The sequence below is a fragment of the Aquila chrysaetos genome, chromosome 5 (assembly GCF_900496995.4).
Source record: "Aquila chrysaetos chrysaetos chromosome 5, bAquChr1.4, whole genome shotgun sequence".
Lineage (NCBI taxonomy): Eukaryota > Metazoa > Chordata > Aves > Accipitriformes > Accipitridae > Aquila > Aquila chrysaetos.
This window is the reverse complement of record NC_044008.1, coordinates 66,751,170-66,770,001: the sequence shown is the minus strand read 5'-3', so window position 1 is coordinate 66,770,001 and position 18,832 is coordinate 66,751,170. Positions and strand designations below refer to the sequence as shown.

Below are 18,832 nucleotides of genomic sequence, written 5' to 3'. Positions count from 1 at the left end.
GCCATGCCCAGCAGAAGCACCCACCTCCCCAGTCAGCATCACTGCATTCGTACAGGGCTTGTGCCAATGCGCCCTTTGAGTTGCATGCAGAGAGTAGCAAGGGGATTCAAGGACACCAGCGGGTTGTCCCTGCTCTGTATGTGGAGACTGCCACGTGAATGACCTTCTTGCTCCCTGTGGGCCACCCACAAATACAGCACTTTGCCAACAGCTTCACCATCAGTGCTCACCAAGGGACCGCTGGCACTCACTGGAGTCACGGAGTCAACGGGCACCTCCATCTCACCCGGAGAGCAGCAGGAGAAGCAGCTTCCAGACCACACTTTTCCAAAGATGTCTAGGGGCCAGCCACAAAATGCAGATTTAGAGTAATCTTTAGAGCAAAACACATATATTTGAGGGTGCTTGGGTTGGGGTTTTAGAGCTCAGCCAGCCCTTGTTAGAGCTGCTAACGTAAAATCTATCTTCATTGCAAAATTAAGCCTCCACATGAGGATTTGCTCCTAACCCGAGTCCTCACCACACTCAAAAGCACATATCTCAGGGGGGCCTTGGTTTGCACACCCACTGCCCCGTTACAGGGACAGCCACAACTGGTGCTCACCAATCTTTCCAGGTGCTATTACAGTCACCCCATGTGGCTCAAGCAAAATTGGGTTCACACAGCAGGATTAGATACAAGATGCATCTGAAAGCACCCAGATAGCAGAATGTAAAAGTTGAGAACAAAGAAGAAACTACATAAGCATCCAGGGAAGGAGTTAGGGGAGGAAACAGCTCTTGGTTAGTACCAGCGATGCAGGATAGATGAGCCGGGAAGCATCACCTAATTGCAGTGGTTGCCCAAATGCAAACCGCTGAAGCAAGAAATGGGCCTGGCAGGCATCTCCCACACACCCGTGTCCAGCAGGAGACACCCCAGGAGAGATGGGTGCTTCTCACTTCCCACTAGCATAAATCAGAAGCAATTCCCTGTGGTCCACAGAGCTAAAGCAGGGAACTCAGAGGAAGAGCAACCCCATCGTGTGCAAGCAACCAACACAATATTCAGGTGCTATCAAAATAATCCGGAGTTTAGCTTTGGCATTTCTCAGCACCGGCCCCTTCCTCACACTGCGGTTTTTTTTAGGCGCCTGGTTGATCTCGCTCTGTCTTTACCCTCCTTGTGTATCGCTGGGGAAAGGCAACCAGCTGAACCCCAAACAACCTGGATAACATTTTGCTACCGCCAGTCTGAAATTTCTCAGATGCTGTGGTGCGTGATACCACCGCACAGATTCTTCTGTTAATATGCCATCCAACCCAAATAAACTTTGGCTTCACTTTGGCATTGATCTCTGAATCGAGGAGCTCTGCCGTTTCCCTGGGCAGCCGACCCTCCCGCAGGAATTTAACCCTCCCTGGCCTGACTGCTCTCCACGACACAATGGTTTTGCTCAGGCAACATTAGGCATTTGCGCTCTTCAGTGCGATGTAAGGAGGGGCAGGATGGCTTTTTGTATCACCGGTCCTGGGATGCAAACAGCCTTGACATCTCGCATCCCCAGCTGGCTCACGGCCAGGCAGGGGGGAGCCAGCTAAACAAGCCACAGCTATCAAAATGCTGCTTCTTTAAAAAGGCTCTTCACTGGCTGCAGTCAAAACCACGCTATGCCTAACGTCACCGAGTAACAGAAATAGCAGGCATGAGTGAAGGGAAGAGAATGAGAGTATTAACAGCGCACAGATTTCAAACATACTTGGCTAGGTAGCACGCTGCCTTCCTGCCGCTGCCTTTCCAGATGCGACGGAGCACGGGGATCTCTCGCTGTCTGCCCATGAAGGAGGATTCTCTTTTTTCTTTTTTCCCCTTTTTTTCCTTTTAAAACTTTCAGCTTTAATACTACTAGATTAATTTTTATTTTATATCCTGTAGGAAACTTCATCTGCTGGATTTAAAGGCAAGGTTTGAGCAGGAGAAATTAATTTATGTTTGCAGCTACTGAATGTGCATGGTACTCCTGTGTGATGATAATGTAGAGGGAAAGGCAGGATTAGCTCAGAAAATTGTTTAGACCGTAAGATACTTGAATGGCTGCTTGGAATAACAAGCTCTCTATTGTGTGTGTGTGCATGTGTGTGAGTGTGTGCATTTATGTACAAGTGCAGCAATGACAGTAACTTTAAAATTATGCAAGGTTTCCCCAGTTTGCTTAATTTTACTTCTCTAGGAGTGAGAACTTGCCTAGCTGTGGGCTCTGTCTGGAGACAGGTGAAGTGTCCGAATTGAATTAGTGCTGTAGTAATTTTATGAATGAAGCAAAACGCAGGTTCAGTGGAAGAGGAGCAGAGCGGGGAGATGCGGTGTGTTGAGCTCTCTCTGGCAGGAGCTGTCACACCAGGGAACCGCACAGACTTGCACAGGCACGGCATGGATCTGCTGCTACAAGTGCCCGGAACACAAAGTGAGGCAGCTGCAAGAAGACAGCACCTGAGCCATGGAAAAATGCTCCTGAAAATGAGCGATCACAAATCCAACTGAGCTTGATAGTTGCATGTGTGACCAGCTCCAGTCTTAGCTGGAGCATCCCGTGCAGAGCCATTCATTTCCGACCAAGTGTGCCGGCGATAGTGTGGCAGAGGAGCAGGCAGACCTCCCTGAGCATCCATGTCTCCTTCATGTATGACGCTTTTGCTGCCAGCACAGCTTGTACGTGAACATCAATAAAGTGGAGGATGAGGGAGCAAGTCGGTGCATGGACAGGCGGGCTACACATGCCCAAAGCCAAGCAGGAGGGGATCGCACAGCATGGCAGGGGAGGGAGGAGGCAGACTTGGGTTTGCAAGGTCCAGGAAAGCCAAGATGCTGATGAAGCTTCTGGAGACCAGTCCAGAGGAGCAATGCCCTGAAGGAGCACTGCAGAACCACGCTTCATTTCTCCCCCTTGGATGTCTGTACCCAAGGGACTTCAGTGGGAGATGGGCTCTGCATATTGTGTTTTTTCTCTTTTTTTTGCACCTCTATCCCAACTGTTAAATGAGGAAGAATCTTCCTCTATACTGGATTGCCCTCTTTTATACAGAGTTTTTGCATGATATCTCCGCAGCACCCATCACCCGCAGAAGGTGGTAAAGGGAAGAAGAGAAGGTGCAGGCAAGTCATGAAGAGGATGAACATTGTTCATCCTGAAGTGCTACAGAAGTCACTGTCAGGGTCTTTGACACAAGGACAGTGGAGGAGAGCCTGGTGCTGTAATCCTGCTGCCAAGGAGCTAGTGGGAGGAAAGAGGCAAAGGAGTCAGAGCTGGTGTGGAGGCAAAGGGACACCGAACTCACTGGGAAAAGCTGCAAATTCCCAGGATAAAACAAACCCAACCTGCCCAGTGGAACGAGGCAGAGGGAAGTCTTTGCCTGCTGAGCCCTTCAAGGACAAGGCGGTCCAGCACCTCTTCTCACAGCGTTTTCCAAACAAAGAGACAATCTGAGCTCCATAAAATTCATAGTGCAAACACACTTGTGTGTGCAGTAACCTTTAGGTTGGCACAGGCTTTTGGTATGGCTCAAAATTTCAGCATTTTAGCTGCTTCTTCAGTGTTTCTCTCAGGTAGGTTTGAACTCCCTTTGCCTACACCCAGAGCCAGCATAAATTCAAAGCAACACAGTCATGATTTGTATAGCGTTGAGCTTGAGCTAACCAAAAGCTGCCGTGTACAAAGAGTGACTACCTGTCTAACATGCTGCAGAGCAATCTCACACCTCACTGCATAAGGCTGTTTAGACAGGCTCACAGACAGGTCTGTCTGAAATATATCTATGCATGGACGCATGAAAATCTGTGGGATCACACTTGACAGAGAGCATAAAAAACCCTGGGTTTACAGACATTTCACCACAGTGAAACCTACACCTTGCTTTATAGATACAAAATGCCTTTTTTCTCCCTCACTCAAATACAATTTGAAACTGCAGGTCAGGACATAGCAGGAGCTTCTCATTCAAGGGAAGTTGCTCTGTGAAATCACTGCAGAAATGCTGGACAGGACTTCGAGTGTATCACATAAAGTAGACAAATCGGCTGCAAATGGTAAATCCAAAGTTTGTTTTCCCTTTTGGGGGGTTTTTTACTTCTTCAGAGTTAAGAGCTTAGCAAAGAGGTTTAACCAATCATGCTGCTAGGTCTGTAGGTGTCCTTTATGAATTTAGGAAGGACACTTTCTTCCTCCAACTCCAAACTAACTTTAAGGATTGCAGCACACGGTTCCAACGATCCACACAATCTCTCTTGTCTCGTTACCATGGATGCACTACGACATGTCACTCCTCAAAGCTGTGCTCTTGTAATGATTGCATGAACCTCACACGAGTGGCCTCAGTGCAGAAGACCTTTGGTACGTGCAGACAGCGCAGATACATACTCAGGGGCAGGTAACTTCTAAATGATAATTTGTGTTGCTCTAGCAGATTTCTAATATGTTGGTTTCTGATGTCTTTCCTCTAGTGGAGAATGCAGATCTTCCTCGGATAAGACCCCACTAAGAAATGGTTCACCATCTCCCAGCAGTCGCACTTCTCAGAGCAGAAAGAACAGCTCTTCAGACCCCTGTGGCATGAACAAAGCCTCTGGCATTTAAAGGCCAGGAGGATGTCCCTAACCGACGAGCTGGAGAGCCACTTTTCTGCAACCCCCTACATGGTGACAGACACAAGCGAGGGCAGCCTGTTCAGAATCAGACCCAACGCCTCCGCCAATGCCACTGGGGACAGCACATCAGCCGCCGGTTCCATGGAGGACATGATCGCTATCTGCACCATTGGGACAATCCTCTCCCTCATGTGTGTGATTGGGGTAACAGGCAACGTCTACACCTTGCTAGTGATGTGCCATTACTTGCGATCATCTGCTTCCATGTATATTTATATCATCAACCTTGCGCTGGCAGACCTGCTCTACCTTCTTACCATCCCCTTCATCGTTGGGACCTACTTCATTCAGAAATGGTACTTTGGGGACATTGGCTGTCGCATCCTGTTCAGTCTGGACTTCCTCACTATGCACGCCAGCATCTTCACCCTCACGGTCATGAGTACAGAGCGCTACTTTGCTGTGCTGAAGCCCCTGGACACAGTGAAGAGGTCCAAGAGTTACCGAAAGGCCATTGCTGTTGTTATCTGGCTGGTGTCACTGTTGCTCACTCTCCCAATGCTCATCATGATCCAGCTGGTGCAACGGGACAACAAAAGCATCTGCCTGCCTACTTGGAGCAAGCTGTCCTACAAAGTCTATCTCACCATCCTTTTTGGTACCAGCATTGTAGGTCCAGGGGTAATCATTGGCTACCTTTACATCCGATTAGCTAAGATTTACTGGGTGTCACAAACAGCATCCTTCAAGCAGACCAAGCGGCTCCCAAATCAAAAGGTACTCTATTTAATCTTCACAATAGTGCTGGTGTTCTGGGCTTGCTTCTTGCCTTTCTGGATATGGCAGCTTCTCTTCCAGTATTATGAATCCTTCCCTTTATCTCCCAAGGTGATGAAGAACATTAATTACCTAACAACCTGTCTGACCTACAGCAACAGCTGTATCAACCCCTTCCTCTATACCCTGCTCACCAAAAACTACAGGGAGTACCTGAAGAACAGACAGCGGTCCCTTAGCAGCAGCAGTGGGTACTTCCAAAGGAGGAATCGGTTTCAGAGGATTTCAGGGAGATCCCTGTCCACAAGCAGTCAGCACTGCACAGAGACATACGTTCTTGCTCACGCTCCTTTGGGAAACAGCAGTGCCTGAAGGTAAAATATATCTCCAAGAACAATCAACATTGACTTCAATGTTGCTTTGATTTAAAGTGTACATTGTAAAGGCAAAGCCTTAGCAGATCCATAATGTGCACACATTTAGTCCAGAGGCTGTGCCGTATGTCTGTTCTCATTTTCTTCAGTGCCACTGATTTGATGCTAGCAACATTCAGCTGACATCTATCTAAATAGCCTTTCGCTTTTTATCTTTATATTTTATAGTGTATGTCTCCTCAAGTAGCCATCAATAATGAAAGCCTATTATAAGGCCATGTTTTTTAATAGTATCAGCTGTCTCACAGAGTTTAAAATTGTTATCCCATGAATGGCTGTAGTTTGCTCTTTCTTTTCTTGAGCAGTAATGCTAAATTTGTAGTTGTATGAGGACTGAAAACAATATAATAAAGACAAAGCAGCTCATGTTTGTGACATGCAATCCAGTTTGAATTTGGGGTAGGACTGGACAACATGGATGAGGCATAAGGGGTGTTTGTCCTGGTTTTGGTCGTATTCACATTTATTCTACACTCACATGTATGCACCGGGCTCGATTCTCCGTTCACACAGGTGTCTGTAGTGGAGTTACACCACAGTGTGTGTTAGCAAGACAGGCTTCCTGTGACAGTACCACAGTCAGGGAACACTCAGCATCCCCTAATGCACTGACCCCAAACATATAAGCACCCATGTCGGGGAGCATCATCTGTCCTGGGCAAGTGTGTCTGCCCTCTGTCCTCCTCCAAGGAGGAATTGGGAACTTCTGACATTGTTATTCTCAGGGCATCCATAGACAAACTGCAACATCCAGCCTGAAGGACCAGACCTACATCACCAAGTCCAGGAGGAAAGGACAGAGGGAGAGGAGGGGGGGTGAGGAGATCTGATTTCCAACGGGCAAAGCTATGCTATCTGAAGTCCCTAATATTCTCAATTATAAAAGCACTAGCTCCCTATTAGTGAGATCCCTTGTTCCCTTCCCAGGAGATGATTTTGCCTTACTGCTACAAAAAATTAATATAGACCTGCCTACACCAAAAACGCTTTGGCTGTCCTGGCTTTCACTGATGATAAAGCATCATTAGTATAAATATATCTTCCATGACGTCTGGCACTTCTCCAATGAGTCTAAAAGTACCTTCTCTGGGATGCTGCCAGCATCTGTATAGGAGTCCTCTGCTTGCATTAGCCCCGTTACCTCATTAGCAAGGATACAACAATACAATGCCAACACAACTCTAACCAAGTTACAGAATTAGAAGCAAATTAATGCTTAGGAGTAAATTCAGAACTGCAGTGTGATACACCATTTGGCAGTGAACTCCATTTGCTTATACAGAAACTGAATTTAGGTTTTAACCATCTACTCCCCTTCAAGTCATTTAAATGGTCATTGTTCATGGAGACAGTGAAAGCTCTGTGCCCAGCCTCCCTGGGTGACACGCTTGGAAAAGAAATTGCCTCTCTCATGCATAGGCTTAAAGTTTGTTATGTATGGGGAAGACTGCAGATGCCTTGAAAGAGGACTCTCGTGTGTGCAGTCTTGACATTGAACTGTTGCAGAAACTGGAAGCCCCTCACTTTGTGTTCCCAACTGCCTCCACACACATGATCTGCAGTGGTCCTGCAGGTCTGGGCGCCTTACCTGCACCCTGCTTGCAGGGCAGCACACTGACCGGCAAGTCCTGCTTCAGGATTAGCCCCTTCCTGATTTCAGAGGGGCAGAAATACCATTATATTTGGCTATTTCCTACACTGACAGTACTTGTTAGTTTTCAGACCCTCCTCAGGCTGGAGACACACTAGTCAAAGCCTGTAAGACAGAGTAAAGCATCATTCACCCCACTGTAAGGAAAAGGGAGCCCATGGATAGGAGGTGAAGAAGCTTGCTATATTCATGAATCCATTTTCCACTTATATAGTCAGGTGTTAATCACAGGTCAGACAGTAAAGTTTGGCTTCCTTTTTTTGGTAATTGCAATTTTAACTTCTGCTTGCTCAGAAATAGCCAGACAAGCTCAAGACAAGCTCAGCACGAGCAGTTCCCATGGTTGTGAAGGAGAGCTACTGCGGGTTCAGCCTTTAGAAAGCACAGTCCATCTTTCCTAAAATCAGAGACTCAAAATGAGAGGGCGGTTTGCAAATCCAGGCTTTACACACCAATGCAGACAGGACAAAAGAGTTACCAAAAGACATGGGAGCAGATCTGTCTCCAGAGTTATTCAGTCTAACCCCTTTATCCCCAGCGGTACTGCTCTGATTAACTTCTCCAAGCCCACCACAACCAACACATCTCACGGAAAATATTTGCAAAAAGCCTGCCATGGCTCTGTAGGTGCGACAAGCACCCTGAAAGCAGCATGAGCAACATGCTGTGGAAGTGAGGCCATGCTAGAGGTCCTGCCATGCCCTGGGAGGTGAGCTGGGCTCAATGCAGGGCGCCGGGGTTGCCTGCCTCCCCAGGAGGACACCAGCCTTAGCCCTGGGCTGCACACTCTCCTTTCTGGTTTGAAGCTTGTGCTGTGCTCTCAGCAGGGGCTTGCAGAGTGTTTGTCAAATCAGCACAACAAAGCCAAGAGAAAAGAAGACACCCACAAGTCAGGGAACAGGGAATGGTTGCAGGTGACACTTCTGTTAATACTGGGTCATCTCTGAATGATGAGACGTTTCATTCAAGCCTTTCAATTTCCACTCCAGGCTGGCAGTTTTTTGCTCCTTCAAACACTCACATCCATCACCACTCAGCACAGGCAACAATAAGGGAATATTATACCAAGTCTACAGGTAAAAGCAAGGCTCTGAGCAGTTCACAAGCAGCATGTGCCCCAGCTCTGCATCCCCAACTAACTTTACGGGGCATCAGCCACACTCAGATACCAAACATTACACAGCTGTCCTCTTCCTGAAACCAAACAGCACGAGAGCCTGCTGAATATGAATGGGGGAGCCAGAGCAGTCAGTGAGGTCCAAAGAAGGAACTGCCTCCTCCAAGACAGATTAATTGCTTAGTTAATGATAGCTATAAAATAATTATTGCATCCTATTTATTCCTCCTTGCAGAAACCTATCATCAAAGATCCAAGAGTCATTTTTGCACAAACAAAATTTGAAATCAGTGTGAAAGGGATGTGTGTGTACATGTGACCGTGTTCTTGCACACCTCAGACCATGCCCCTACACCTGCACCCTATTTGCTAGATCTTTATTCTCTGTGGGGTGAGACTAGGAGCTCTTTCATCATCCTGAAGTCTTAATTCCCCTCGTCTCCGGGGCATTTGGTGCCACATAGACTGGATTTCACCAGCTGAATGCCAGGCAGCAGAAGTCAAAACTCCAATTTTTTGCTAATTTAAGCCAGGGAGCATTTAGCAATGCCTCAAGATTCAAAGAAAGTATAGCTGTAAATGCACCATGGCAGGGTGTCCAAAAAGGGCCAGAACAGAGATGCTGCGGTGCTCCTACCAGCTAGGAAGGCCGGGTACCCTCTCTGGTGGCTGAAACAGGCAGCAAACTACAGCTCAGGCCAGGCAATGTTTTCAGTTGGATAGTGTCTTTGCCAGAAAAGGCTGACGTTTGTGTTTACCCAAACTATTTGCAAATCCACCCAGAAATTTAAGAATCCTTCTGGAAATTGTTTTTCTTTTTTTTCTTTTTCCAAACACTGAATTGCCTCATTTCAGCCTTTAGGAGGCAAAACAACACAATTTCTCACTTCAAAATGAAGTTTTATTCATCCGTTTGCTTACACTTAATTTTAAAAATCCTCTGTCCATTTTGTTCAAACCACAGGACTCTTACAAAAAGTCCCGCAGTTCAAGTAGCAAAGGAGAGAGCAGCTGCTCACCGCGCTGTGCATCCCTCGTTCGAAACCTGCCTGGAGGGGGTGGGCACCCACAGTGGAGAGTGGTGCAGCACCCACCCTCTGCCCAATTCCCACTTACAGAGTTGCAGCAATCATAGGCACAAACCCTCCTCCTCGACCACTGATGGAGCCTGATTCAAGCTGATCGACAACCCATGTCCAGTCTGAGCCCCGTCCTTGTTCCTGCAAGCTGGCGATTGCAAGGGCACAAGATGAGGCTGCTTTGGGCCACCCTTTTAACCTGTGCGGGTATCCCACCTTGCTCCCTGGGAGATAATCAGGCCAGCAATTCTTCAGCCTACCTCTAACCAGACAGAAAAACTTTGGCACATTGTCCCAGAAGAGGATCTGGGCAATAAATCAACACGCACGGTTTTGTTTCACTTAGAGCTGCAAGAGGGGCAAGGACTAGGTGGGTTAGCTCTTTAGCTCTAGGTCACCAGTTCTGCACATGGCCAGGTTGTAAGGGCTGGGATTTCCAGATCGGCAGGTGATGATCTTCCATTTCTCTGGGGTTCTTCCTAGGAACCCTCTCATTTTAGTGTTTGCTTAAGGGCATTGAAAGGAGACGCCAAAGGTTGAACAGATCTTGGAGAGCAAATCTGCACCTTGCAGAGCTGCCTAGAAAAAAACATTCCTCTTGCCAGTGCTGTCCCACTTGCATCTGCCATGACTGCCACACCGGGATGCTCCACTGAAATTATCTGCCCCAGCCATGCCTGAGCCTCCCCCCATGCAGCACCCAGAGGACCTGCTACAGCAGCACACACTCAGACTAGCTTTTTTTTTTTTTCCTTCTTCTCAAAATGCATGATCAAATCCTGAGACCCTCATTCAGCCATTACTCCTTCCCCAGATCAAACTCCAGATTTCTAACTCTTAATCACTATGCCTCAAAAAGAAAAAAAAAAAAAGGAGGGAGGTTTCATCCATAATACAGGGGCAGCAGGTACCCACATGCTTTGGGAACCAATACAGCAACACTCCTTCCAAGGTTTTCTTTTCCAACAAATCTCGATCGCTTTCAATTATTGAATCTGGTGCACAAATCTCAGCACACTAGGCAGCAACAGCGCGCTCCGGCTTTTCCTGTGTTTGTGTTTATTCAAAACACTAAGGGAAACACACCCAGCCATACTCCTGCTGATTACTTGTTTAGTTTACAGTTTACTGCTCGAAGGAGAGTGTAACATAATTAATCCATTAAGTACAAGCATTTTACAAACAGAATTGTTGCATCCAAAATGTCTATGTGAGTTGGTGAGTCACTAGTACTCTCTGATATCCTTGGAGGCAAATTTCTGTTCTAGGTCCAGAAAAGGGACTGGAGAGAGCTCAGTACCAAGGACAAGCAGGCTACAGCAGCAAGGCACGGCGTGCCACAAGCCCCAGTAGCTCCAGCAGCCGCTGACCCAGCTGCCCTCGCAGGACAACCTCGGGGGGGGAGGTCAGAGGTGTACCAGGGGAGCACTCCAGGGAGTCCACTTTGGATATGCTGAACCTGACTTCAAATAAGAGAAGCGACTCCACTGAAATCAAGGGAGGACAAGAATTTTGTGGATTTCATGCTTGTCTTGTGTATTGCCAAAATAGTCAGGTAGTTTGGCAACATTTAGCAAAACCTGGAGAGGAGTAAGGCAGGAGTGGAGCAGCAGGTGGGTCCCACCTGGTGTTGGCTGAAGTGTGCAGGTAGCCTGTGGAAAAGAAAGTCTGACTATGAAGGGTATGGGCCAAACCATGCAGGGAGCCCAGGACTGACACAGACATGTATTATGGTTCAGGTTGAGATCTCTGGAAGAAATACATGTTCAATTTTGCACAGTCTGCCTATCCTATGTTTTCAACTGAGGCTATGAATCTCTCATTTCATGCAAACTGTGCTTACCAAGGAAAAACTACAGGGCCAAGTCTCTAAACAATAAAAATAGGTTGATTTCCACTGGAGCCAATGCAGTTGTACCAATTTATGCCAACAAACAAACAAACAAAACCAAAAACCACCCAAAACATTTTTGACCCTTTCACTCCACTAAACAAGAATTTCAGTTGTCCACATTAATAACAGTCAAGATATCAAATGATCTCGTGAATGGTAAAGTAATCCATTTACTAGGACTTGCAGCATTCAAATGCGAGGTCTACCCCAAGTCACGCTAGAAACAGTGCAAAACAATATAAGATAAGGTGGAATGTCCAAAGCTTTCTAGTCCTTGGAGTATCAGAAAATGGTACGTTTCCTCTCTTTAAGGGCAGCCTGTGCTGAAACTTCCTGTGCTGTTCCAGCCTTCTCCTTCATGCCTGGATTTCAGTACAGCAGCTTTGGCCATCTGGCTTCATTAAAACATCATTGTGTCCTCAGCTTTTTTTTGATGGACCAAAAATAGTAAGGGTAGTTTTCCATTCAGCAATCCCTCATTAATCAGTGCTAGCTGGTGGGTTGATTATAATTTAATTTAGCTAATTAAAGAAGAAAACATCTTTGTAAGCTGCTGGGCCTTGATTTGCTTTCTGCTGTCTAAAAATTCTTCCTTGATTTGAAAGCTATGCCTGAAAAGATCTGCTTTTGGCCCAACCTGCAACAGAACATACCCTGAAGCACACATCTAATGCTGCCACACTTCTGCACCGCAGCAAGAGAGGAGCTTTAATTTATGCTATTCCTGATCAATGGATGGAGCTAAAACCTAAATAACCTTTAAGAGAAAACAACCAGCACCAAAGCACCATGCAGCAGGACCAGCTGTGGGATTTTGGACACTCAGTGTTCATGCAGACCCCATTGTAGTTGCTCTTTATGGTTGCCCTTGCCCAGGGAGGTTGGGCTGGGAGGTAAGGGGTATGCCCATGCCCAGCTGGGAGAGGGCTCCATCCCATCCATGCAGCTGCCACCCTAAGACTTTCTGTCCAGGTTAAAGGAAAAAGTTTGACTGTAAAGCATGAAGTAGCTGTACTCAGCCACCAGAGACTTAAAAGCTATCTTTCTCCCATTCTACGGGAACACTAGACTATTATAATCCTTGACTGAAAAAAGAAGCCCACAGGCTTCAATACCTGGGTTTGGAGTGCTTGAGGATTATCTTGGATGTTTTAAGAATCACAAATACCTGCTTTAGACATTTTCCTTGGAGGAAAAACCTCCTCAAAGCCTTGGTGGTGAAAAGCAAAAGCCCAGCCTATATTGCCACACCTGAACAACAAAATACCCTTCCCAGGGACAGGAGGTGGTTCCCGTACCCTCCCCACACCAGGAAATCAGTGTGTCCCCACAGAACAGAGGGGAGCAATGGGGATGTGCTGAAGACACTTGGCTGAAATTGAAGAAATTTTAGTTAAACTGGCTCCAACACTGGGTTTCATGTGAACCCAGGCTAGTCAATTAATTTTTCTGTGTTTAAGATTCTTGTCACTTACTTGCCCTTTCTTTCCCCTAACCTTTGTCGCTCTTGCCTATTTAGGACATAAATTCCCCAGGACACTGAGTACCTCTTGCAAAGCCTGTATAGATGTTCAGTACAGCGGGGCCACAAAGGTGACCGATGACTTCAAAAGCATCTGCGATACAAACAAATTTCAGCTGCTAAAGTTAAAAGCAAAGGTATTTACTACAGAGAGGCTCTAATCCTGCACAAAGCTGGTGCCTCTGTGTCAGATGTTCATACATAGATAGCACACATCATCTGTGCTCCTGAGTGAGGAAGCGGCAGGAGATGTCTCTGCAGCAGGAAAGACCTCGCTCTGTGCGTGCTGCTTCCTAGCAGCTCCATGGGATGGCTCTGCCCTGCCCCAGCCAGGTTATGCAGCTGCCTCCAGAGTCATTGCGGTAAATATCCCTCTTTCCCCCCCCAATGAATAATAAAGCAGCCTTTCTGCCCTGCTGTGAAAAGAATGTATATCTCTGGATATGTGATTATGGAAGAGCTGCACTGGCATATTTGGAGCTTCTCTGACTGGTCAGGTAAATCCATCACTGACATGTAAAAATGCTGCCCAAATGGATTAGCTATCACTTTGCATATCTTGGCTAAGGAAAGCCGGTTAATGTCAGATGACCCTAGTATTAGTTAAATGCAGTTGTTTCTCCTTAGAGAGGCAAGCTGAATTTTGCAGCTTTGGGAGCCTGAAGTATCCACAGCACTACCCAGTGCTGCACTAACACCCACTGCAGCTGTCCATAGCCAATCCGAGCCTACAAGCTACACCTGAAAATCAGCCTTGAAGGGTTTAGAAACTGTAGAAACTGGCTTTTGTGGGGCTTCTCTGCCCAAGCCTGCAAGCATCTGTATGTGTTACTCCGCACTGTAGCTCGGCAAACTGCAGAAGTTCTCCTCTGGGGGAGGAGCTGGGAACATGAGACCAGAGCAAACCTCCCTGCACAGCTGTGAAACAGAGAGATGAGAGGGTGTGCATGGAGGAAAGGACTTTTGCAGCTTTAGGTAACAGTCTGACAGACAGGGATGGAAAAGGGCTGTGGACACCTGTCTCCTGGGGGTTAGCAAACTCCTCCAGAAAAGCACATACCTCAAACTGCTTAGCTCTGAACAGGACTAACAGTGTGTCTGCCTCTCCTGCAGGAAGGTGAGCTCCCGTCCCAGGTCTAGACCTTAAACAAGTACCACTGCATCCCTGTCAATAAAGAAAAGCTCACAATATTTGCTTGCCTTACTGAAGTCTTTTGAGATCAATGCATGAAACAACAGTTCACTGTAGACCTCTTGGATCTTCTCTTTAGCATAAACACACAGTTCTATGTTTTCTTTATATCTGAGTGAAATAATTTTCAACAGAGAGGATCTGCCAGGTTGGTTGGGAGAGGGAGCAAGTAATGTTGGGGTACAAGCAGGGAGACCTGAAAGCTCTGCCCAAAGCCATGCTGAGCCAAAACCGTCTACCTGGCATGGTGCAAGACAGCTTCAGCCCCAAGAGATTTAGCATCTCCTCACTGCAGGACCTGGGTGAACTTAAGGAAAAGCCTGCCCTCCTGGGAGGCAAGCCGAAATGTGAACACCGCTCAGCATGCCGCCGCTCACACAGAGGCAGGACAACGCTGAGTTATCTTTGGCATGTCGCCCCCGAGCTGAAGTGATGTTTACAAGGGCGCTCTTTTAAATGAAAGAAAAATATACCCAAGCTGAGTTAAATGGCAGATGTTTCTTTAAGACTGAAGCTTGGCAGGGGATGCAGAACAGGATTGTTCTGGCACCATCCAAGGCGGCACTCTTCTGCATGTTTCTCTGTCTCCATTTTATTTATTTATGTAGTTCTTGTGAATTTGTAGCTCTCTTTCAGGGCTGTGCAGAGCCTGCGTGGCAGAGGGTGGAAGGGACTTGTGATGCCCACTGACGGGGGGACCAAAAATTGTCTACGGACACCAGAATAACCATGTAGGAGAATGGATGCATATCAGTGGGCGTATGCATGTGGTTGTGTCGGTGTGAAAGTGTTTGGGAGAGCGACTGAGTCCTTTTGTGCATCACAGAAGCAGACGAGTGCAGCGTTCAGTGCACGCATATGGCTGTGCACATGAGCAAAAGCACCACATTCCTCCTAACTGGCTCTGAGGCAGCTTTGTTAACATTCCTGGTGGATCAGGAGCAAAGATAACAGAGCCATCTTTCAGTCCTGGAATGAGCAAGTGTATGCTTTGGGTAAAGGGTCAGGCCAGACAATCAAGAGCCACTTGCAATGATTTTCATCCAAGGAATTTTCCAAGACTTTCCCAGAGATCTATATCACATCTGCTTAGCATCACCCCCTCAGCCTCCAAGCATCTCCTGCTGCAAGATGCCAAACCAGCTTAGCAAAGCCAGGGGAATATAAGAGCCTTGTAATAACAGCACCTAAAACCCCCACAGGGAGGAACAATTTGTCCTTTTTCATTCCCGTAACAGAGAGCTACACTGGACTATAGTGAACTTCTATGTTCTCTGCATCCATTACATTGGAAAAACCTCAACAGCAGCAGTATGTCAGAAGCACCATAACAATTGGCAAACCCAGCTCGACGCACGGTACAGAGCAAGCAGGGAACAAGGGCCCAGCTCTGCATGCAAAGGGTGGGGAAAGCACTGCTTGCAAGCACCTTGCTACACCTATAATTATGGGAACGTACAAATGGATGTGAAGACTGCCCAGATCCAGCATGGCCCAGAAGCTCAGTCTATTAACAGCCAGAGGCATGGGGGTGACACCCCATCCCAGCTTCAAGCAGGTGACCTCAATGTCCGTGCCCTCCCACAGCCTATGTTGTTAGTGCACCCCATGCCTCTTCTCCATCCTGGGAGGCACTTGCCTCTCTGTAGGGGCTAGACCTAATGGGGGCTCTCCACACATAGCTCTGGGATAGATGTCCATCACACCAGAGTCATAGCAGCAACGTGTCTGATCCTTCAATTTGATTCATAATTCTGTAGATAGAACAGGAGTTACAGAAAACGTGGCTGGTGCTGAAGACCAGTATCGCAGGAACAGCGTGCACCCTGTGTAACTAGCAGAGCCTGAATGCTATTAGTCAGTACTTGACAGCAACAGAAAATCAGCATAATTGGCATCGTACAGTATGTGGTTATTCTACAGGAAATTGTACCTTGTTGGACCAAGCCACAATAAAAGAGCTTGATATAGCTCAGTGCGCTGGGGCCCTAAAGCAAATCACTATTATTTGAAGCACAATAAATACGGGACCAGTTCAAAGGCCACTGCAGACAGTGAAGAGCATCCCGCTGACCTTAGCAGGCTTTGGGTCAGCCCCCACAGGACTCTGCATTCCTGCTGTCTTGAGTCCTTGCCCACGTTTTGCAGAGCATGGGTACATCTCACAGAGCCCCAGCTCACTTGGGTGTGAAATGAATGCTGCCCATTTTGGCAGGGATATAGACAGGGAAAGCAGGAGACTGTACACAGAGGGAGCAAATTTTTTTTTTTTTTTTCTTTTTTTTCACTTGACTACTAGTTTTTTCTGTGACAATCCCCATGGCATTCAATACATCAGAAATTAAGAATCTACTACAGAGAAACAGCAGGTGTGCATGGGTGGGAAAGCTTTAAAATAAGCGCTTTAAAATTAATTATTAGATAACGATGTTGTATCTGAAGCTACTTAGATAATGGCATGTTATCAGCTGGCAGGACTGACAGTGCCTATTCTGCTCACACAGGCACAACAAAAATATGTGCTTTATCTCATAGCCATGCTGGGTGCAAAATGCATTTCTCTGAAGATTCTCATTCACCCTCAAAGCACTTGGAAAACACAGAGAGCTGTTTCTCCAATTATACACTCAACTCCTCCTTTGTCCTCCCTCTTCCTCAGCACTGCAGTTTGAGCAAAAATGCTGGTTATATCCTCAAAAGTGTGCTCCTTTTTTTGCAGTCTCACACACATTCACTTACCTGCCTAATTCCTGGCCCCTTGCTCTTCTCATCAAACCAAAGTGTTTAGCTGCACAAGATTGCCTCAAGAGGCTAGCAAAAAGATTTTCCACATGATTAAGATGTGGAAGCTCAACCAGAGTCAGGGAAGCATACTGTGGCAATTCAAAAACTGATGTAGATCAAGCTCTAATTTTACAACCTATAAAATAACTCCAAGTTTTTTCAGCATGGCCCACAGAAAAAGGAAGGGGGTTGTTTCCTGTTTACTAGGGCAGCCGCGTTTATAAGAAGAATAACCTTCAAAACTGTCACTGATCAGTCCAATCCCTGTAAGCACTTTGAGGACAACCATCCCGCAAAGCTGGGGCTGTTGCATCGGGCTCAGACATTTACCAGCAGCGCTGGGCCAGAAGCACGGGGGATAAAGTCCTCTCCACTGCCAGCAGGACAGGCTGGCCCCAGGACACTAGGAAGAGGAAAGCATCCAGGTCCTGCCTTTTTTTGAGGCCTGAGGAACAAATTACCATTTCAAGGCATGGTGTCAAGAGACAGATATCAAACGCTTTGGCTGTTGGTGCTACTACGGCAATGAGAACAGATTAAGTAGACAGATGTCTAGAAACCAAGACTGCATACATCAGGCAAGAAAGGAATCTGAATCCTTCCCTAGAGGAATGGATGTTATCATTACTGATTTTTTTAGCTAGAAGTCATCCTGGAATGTCACTTTTTATGGAAACATTACCTTGGCATTCACTATGGGCCTTTTCAGAAGGGTTCGGTAGTTTTAACTTTCTCACTAATGAACACTTTTCCACCTTATGAAGTCACCAGCCTTTTTAATTTCTCCCTTCATCCAAGACAGAGCATGGACTGAAATCCCAGTGGAATACGAGGAGGGCTTGGCCCAGCAGTGAGACTAGAAGAAACCCATACTCACACAGCGCCTGCTCTGGAGAGGGCTCTTGGTTTCATCTCCCCTGAGCAGTAAAATTTATTCCAGGTTTTTGTTTTCTTTCTCTTCCCCCACGCCCCCCAAATGATCCTAAGTCTCTGACAGGACTCCACATTTTGTTTTATTCCAATCAGCAGCAACACTAGCGGCTTTTGGACTGCAAAAAGCAGACAGTGGTGGGAGAAACAACACACACATCCTAGTGCCAGCACTGATGTCACGCTGAATAGACATTTGAAAGAATTTAGTGTCTTGGTATCATTTACTCCCAGAAGCAGCAGCTATCCAAAGCACTCCAGCCAGATTTGTACTCAGGAATTCTGGTCTCTACGTGCCCAAGAAGTGGAACAAACTGGTTTGTATCTCATGCTGCAGGGACAGGATGGGTTGAAGTCTCCTGGACTTTTGGTGTCGAACTGTTTTATGGCAATTTAAGGATCATCTTCACTGGCTCAGATGTGAAAATCCCCCTCCTCAGGAGGTCACCTGAATCAAGGGGCAGGACTTCATGGGGTAACGCTGAATGGGACCCCCTTGTGTCTCTGCAGAGGGACGTCTCGCTCAGGCTCCTTCTTTGCTCCCTCTGCAGGGACATGGCCCACTGGCAAGCCTGAACTTGTAAGTAAAGGGCAGGGATACACTACAGGCTTAGCAGAAAGGAAAACTATGAAAAGGCAGAAGCAAGTGACGCTAGTTGATGCTGTCCCCTTTTTATCTTCCATATGTCAGACCCCACCCCAGCAGAAATATGGATATGCTGCAGAGATTGGGGATGGAGCCAGGTTCTCCTGGGGCAGCAGGGACCTGATTGCATCTCTCATGCGCCCTCCTCCAGTGCCGTGCCCTGGCCCCAGCCTGTGCAATGACCG

At 47.0% G+C, this 18,832-nt stretch overlaps 2 protein-coding genes across 9 annotated transcripts in view; one reads left to right on the top strand and one right to left on the bottom strand.

Annotated features, from left to right (window-relative positions):
* CD7 (CD7 molecule) overlaps positions 1-18,832 on the bottom strand; it is a 200,286-nt gene that overhangs the window by 84,495 nt on the left and 96,959 nt on the right. The gene's annotated exons all lie outside the window — the stretch shown is intronic.
* UTS2R (urotensin 2 receptor) lies at positions 1,666-6,198 on the top strand. Of its 3 annotated transcripts, none has more exons than XM_030015536.1 (2): positions 1,666-1,945; positions 4,478-6,198. In XM_030015536.1, the coding sequence occupies exon 2, from the start codon at positions 4,622-4,624 to the stop codon at positions 5,768-5,770; it is 1,149 nt and encodes a 382-aa protein (XP_029871396.1). In that variant the 5' UTR covers positions 1,666-1,945; positions 4,478-4,621; the 3' UTR covers positions 5,771-6,198. The 3 variants fall into 3 exon arrangements, with proteins under 3 accessions (XP_029871396.1, XP_029871395.1, XP_029871397.1); XM_030015535.2 differs by having other exon boundaries at positions 1,697-1,940; XM_030015537.2 differs by lacking the exon at positions 1,666-1,945 and adding an exon at positions 1,962-3,127.

Excerpts from the sequence above, each read along its gene's own strand:
- UTS2R (XM_030015536.1), top strand. The coding sequence starts at position 4,622 with ATGTCCCTAACCGACGAGCTGGAGAGCCACTTTTCTGCAACCCCCTAC.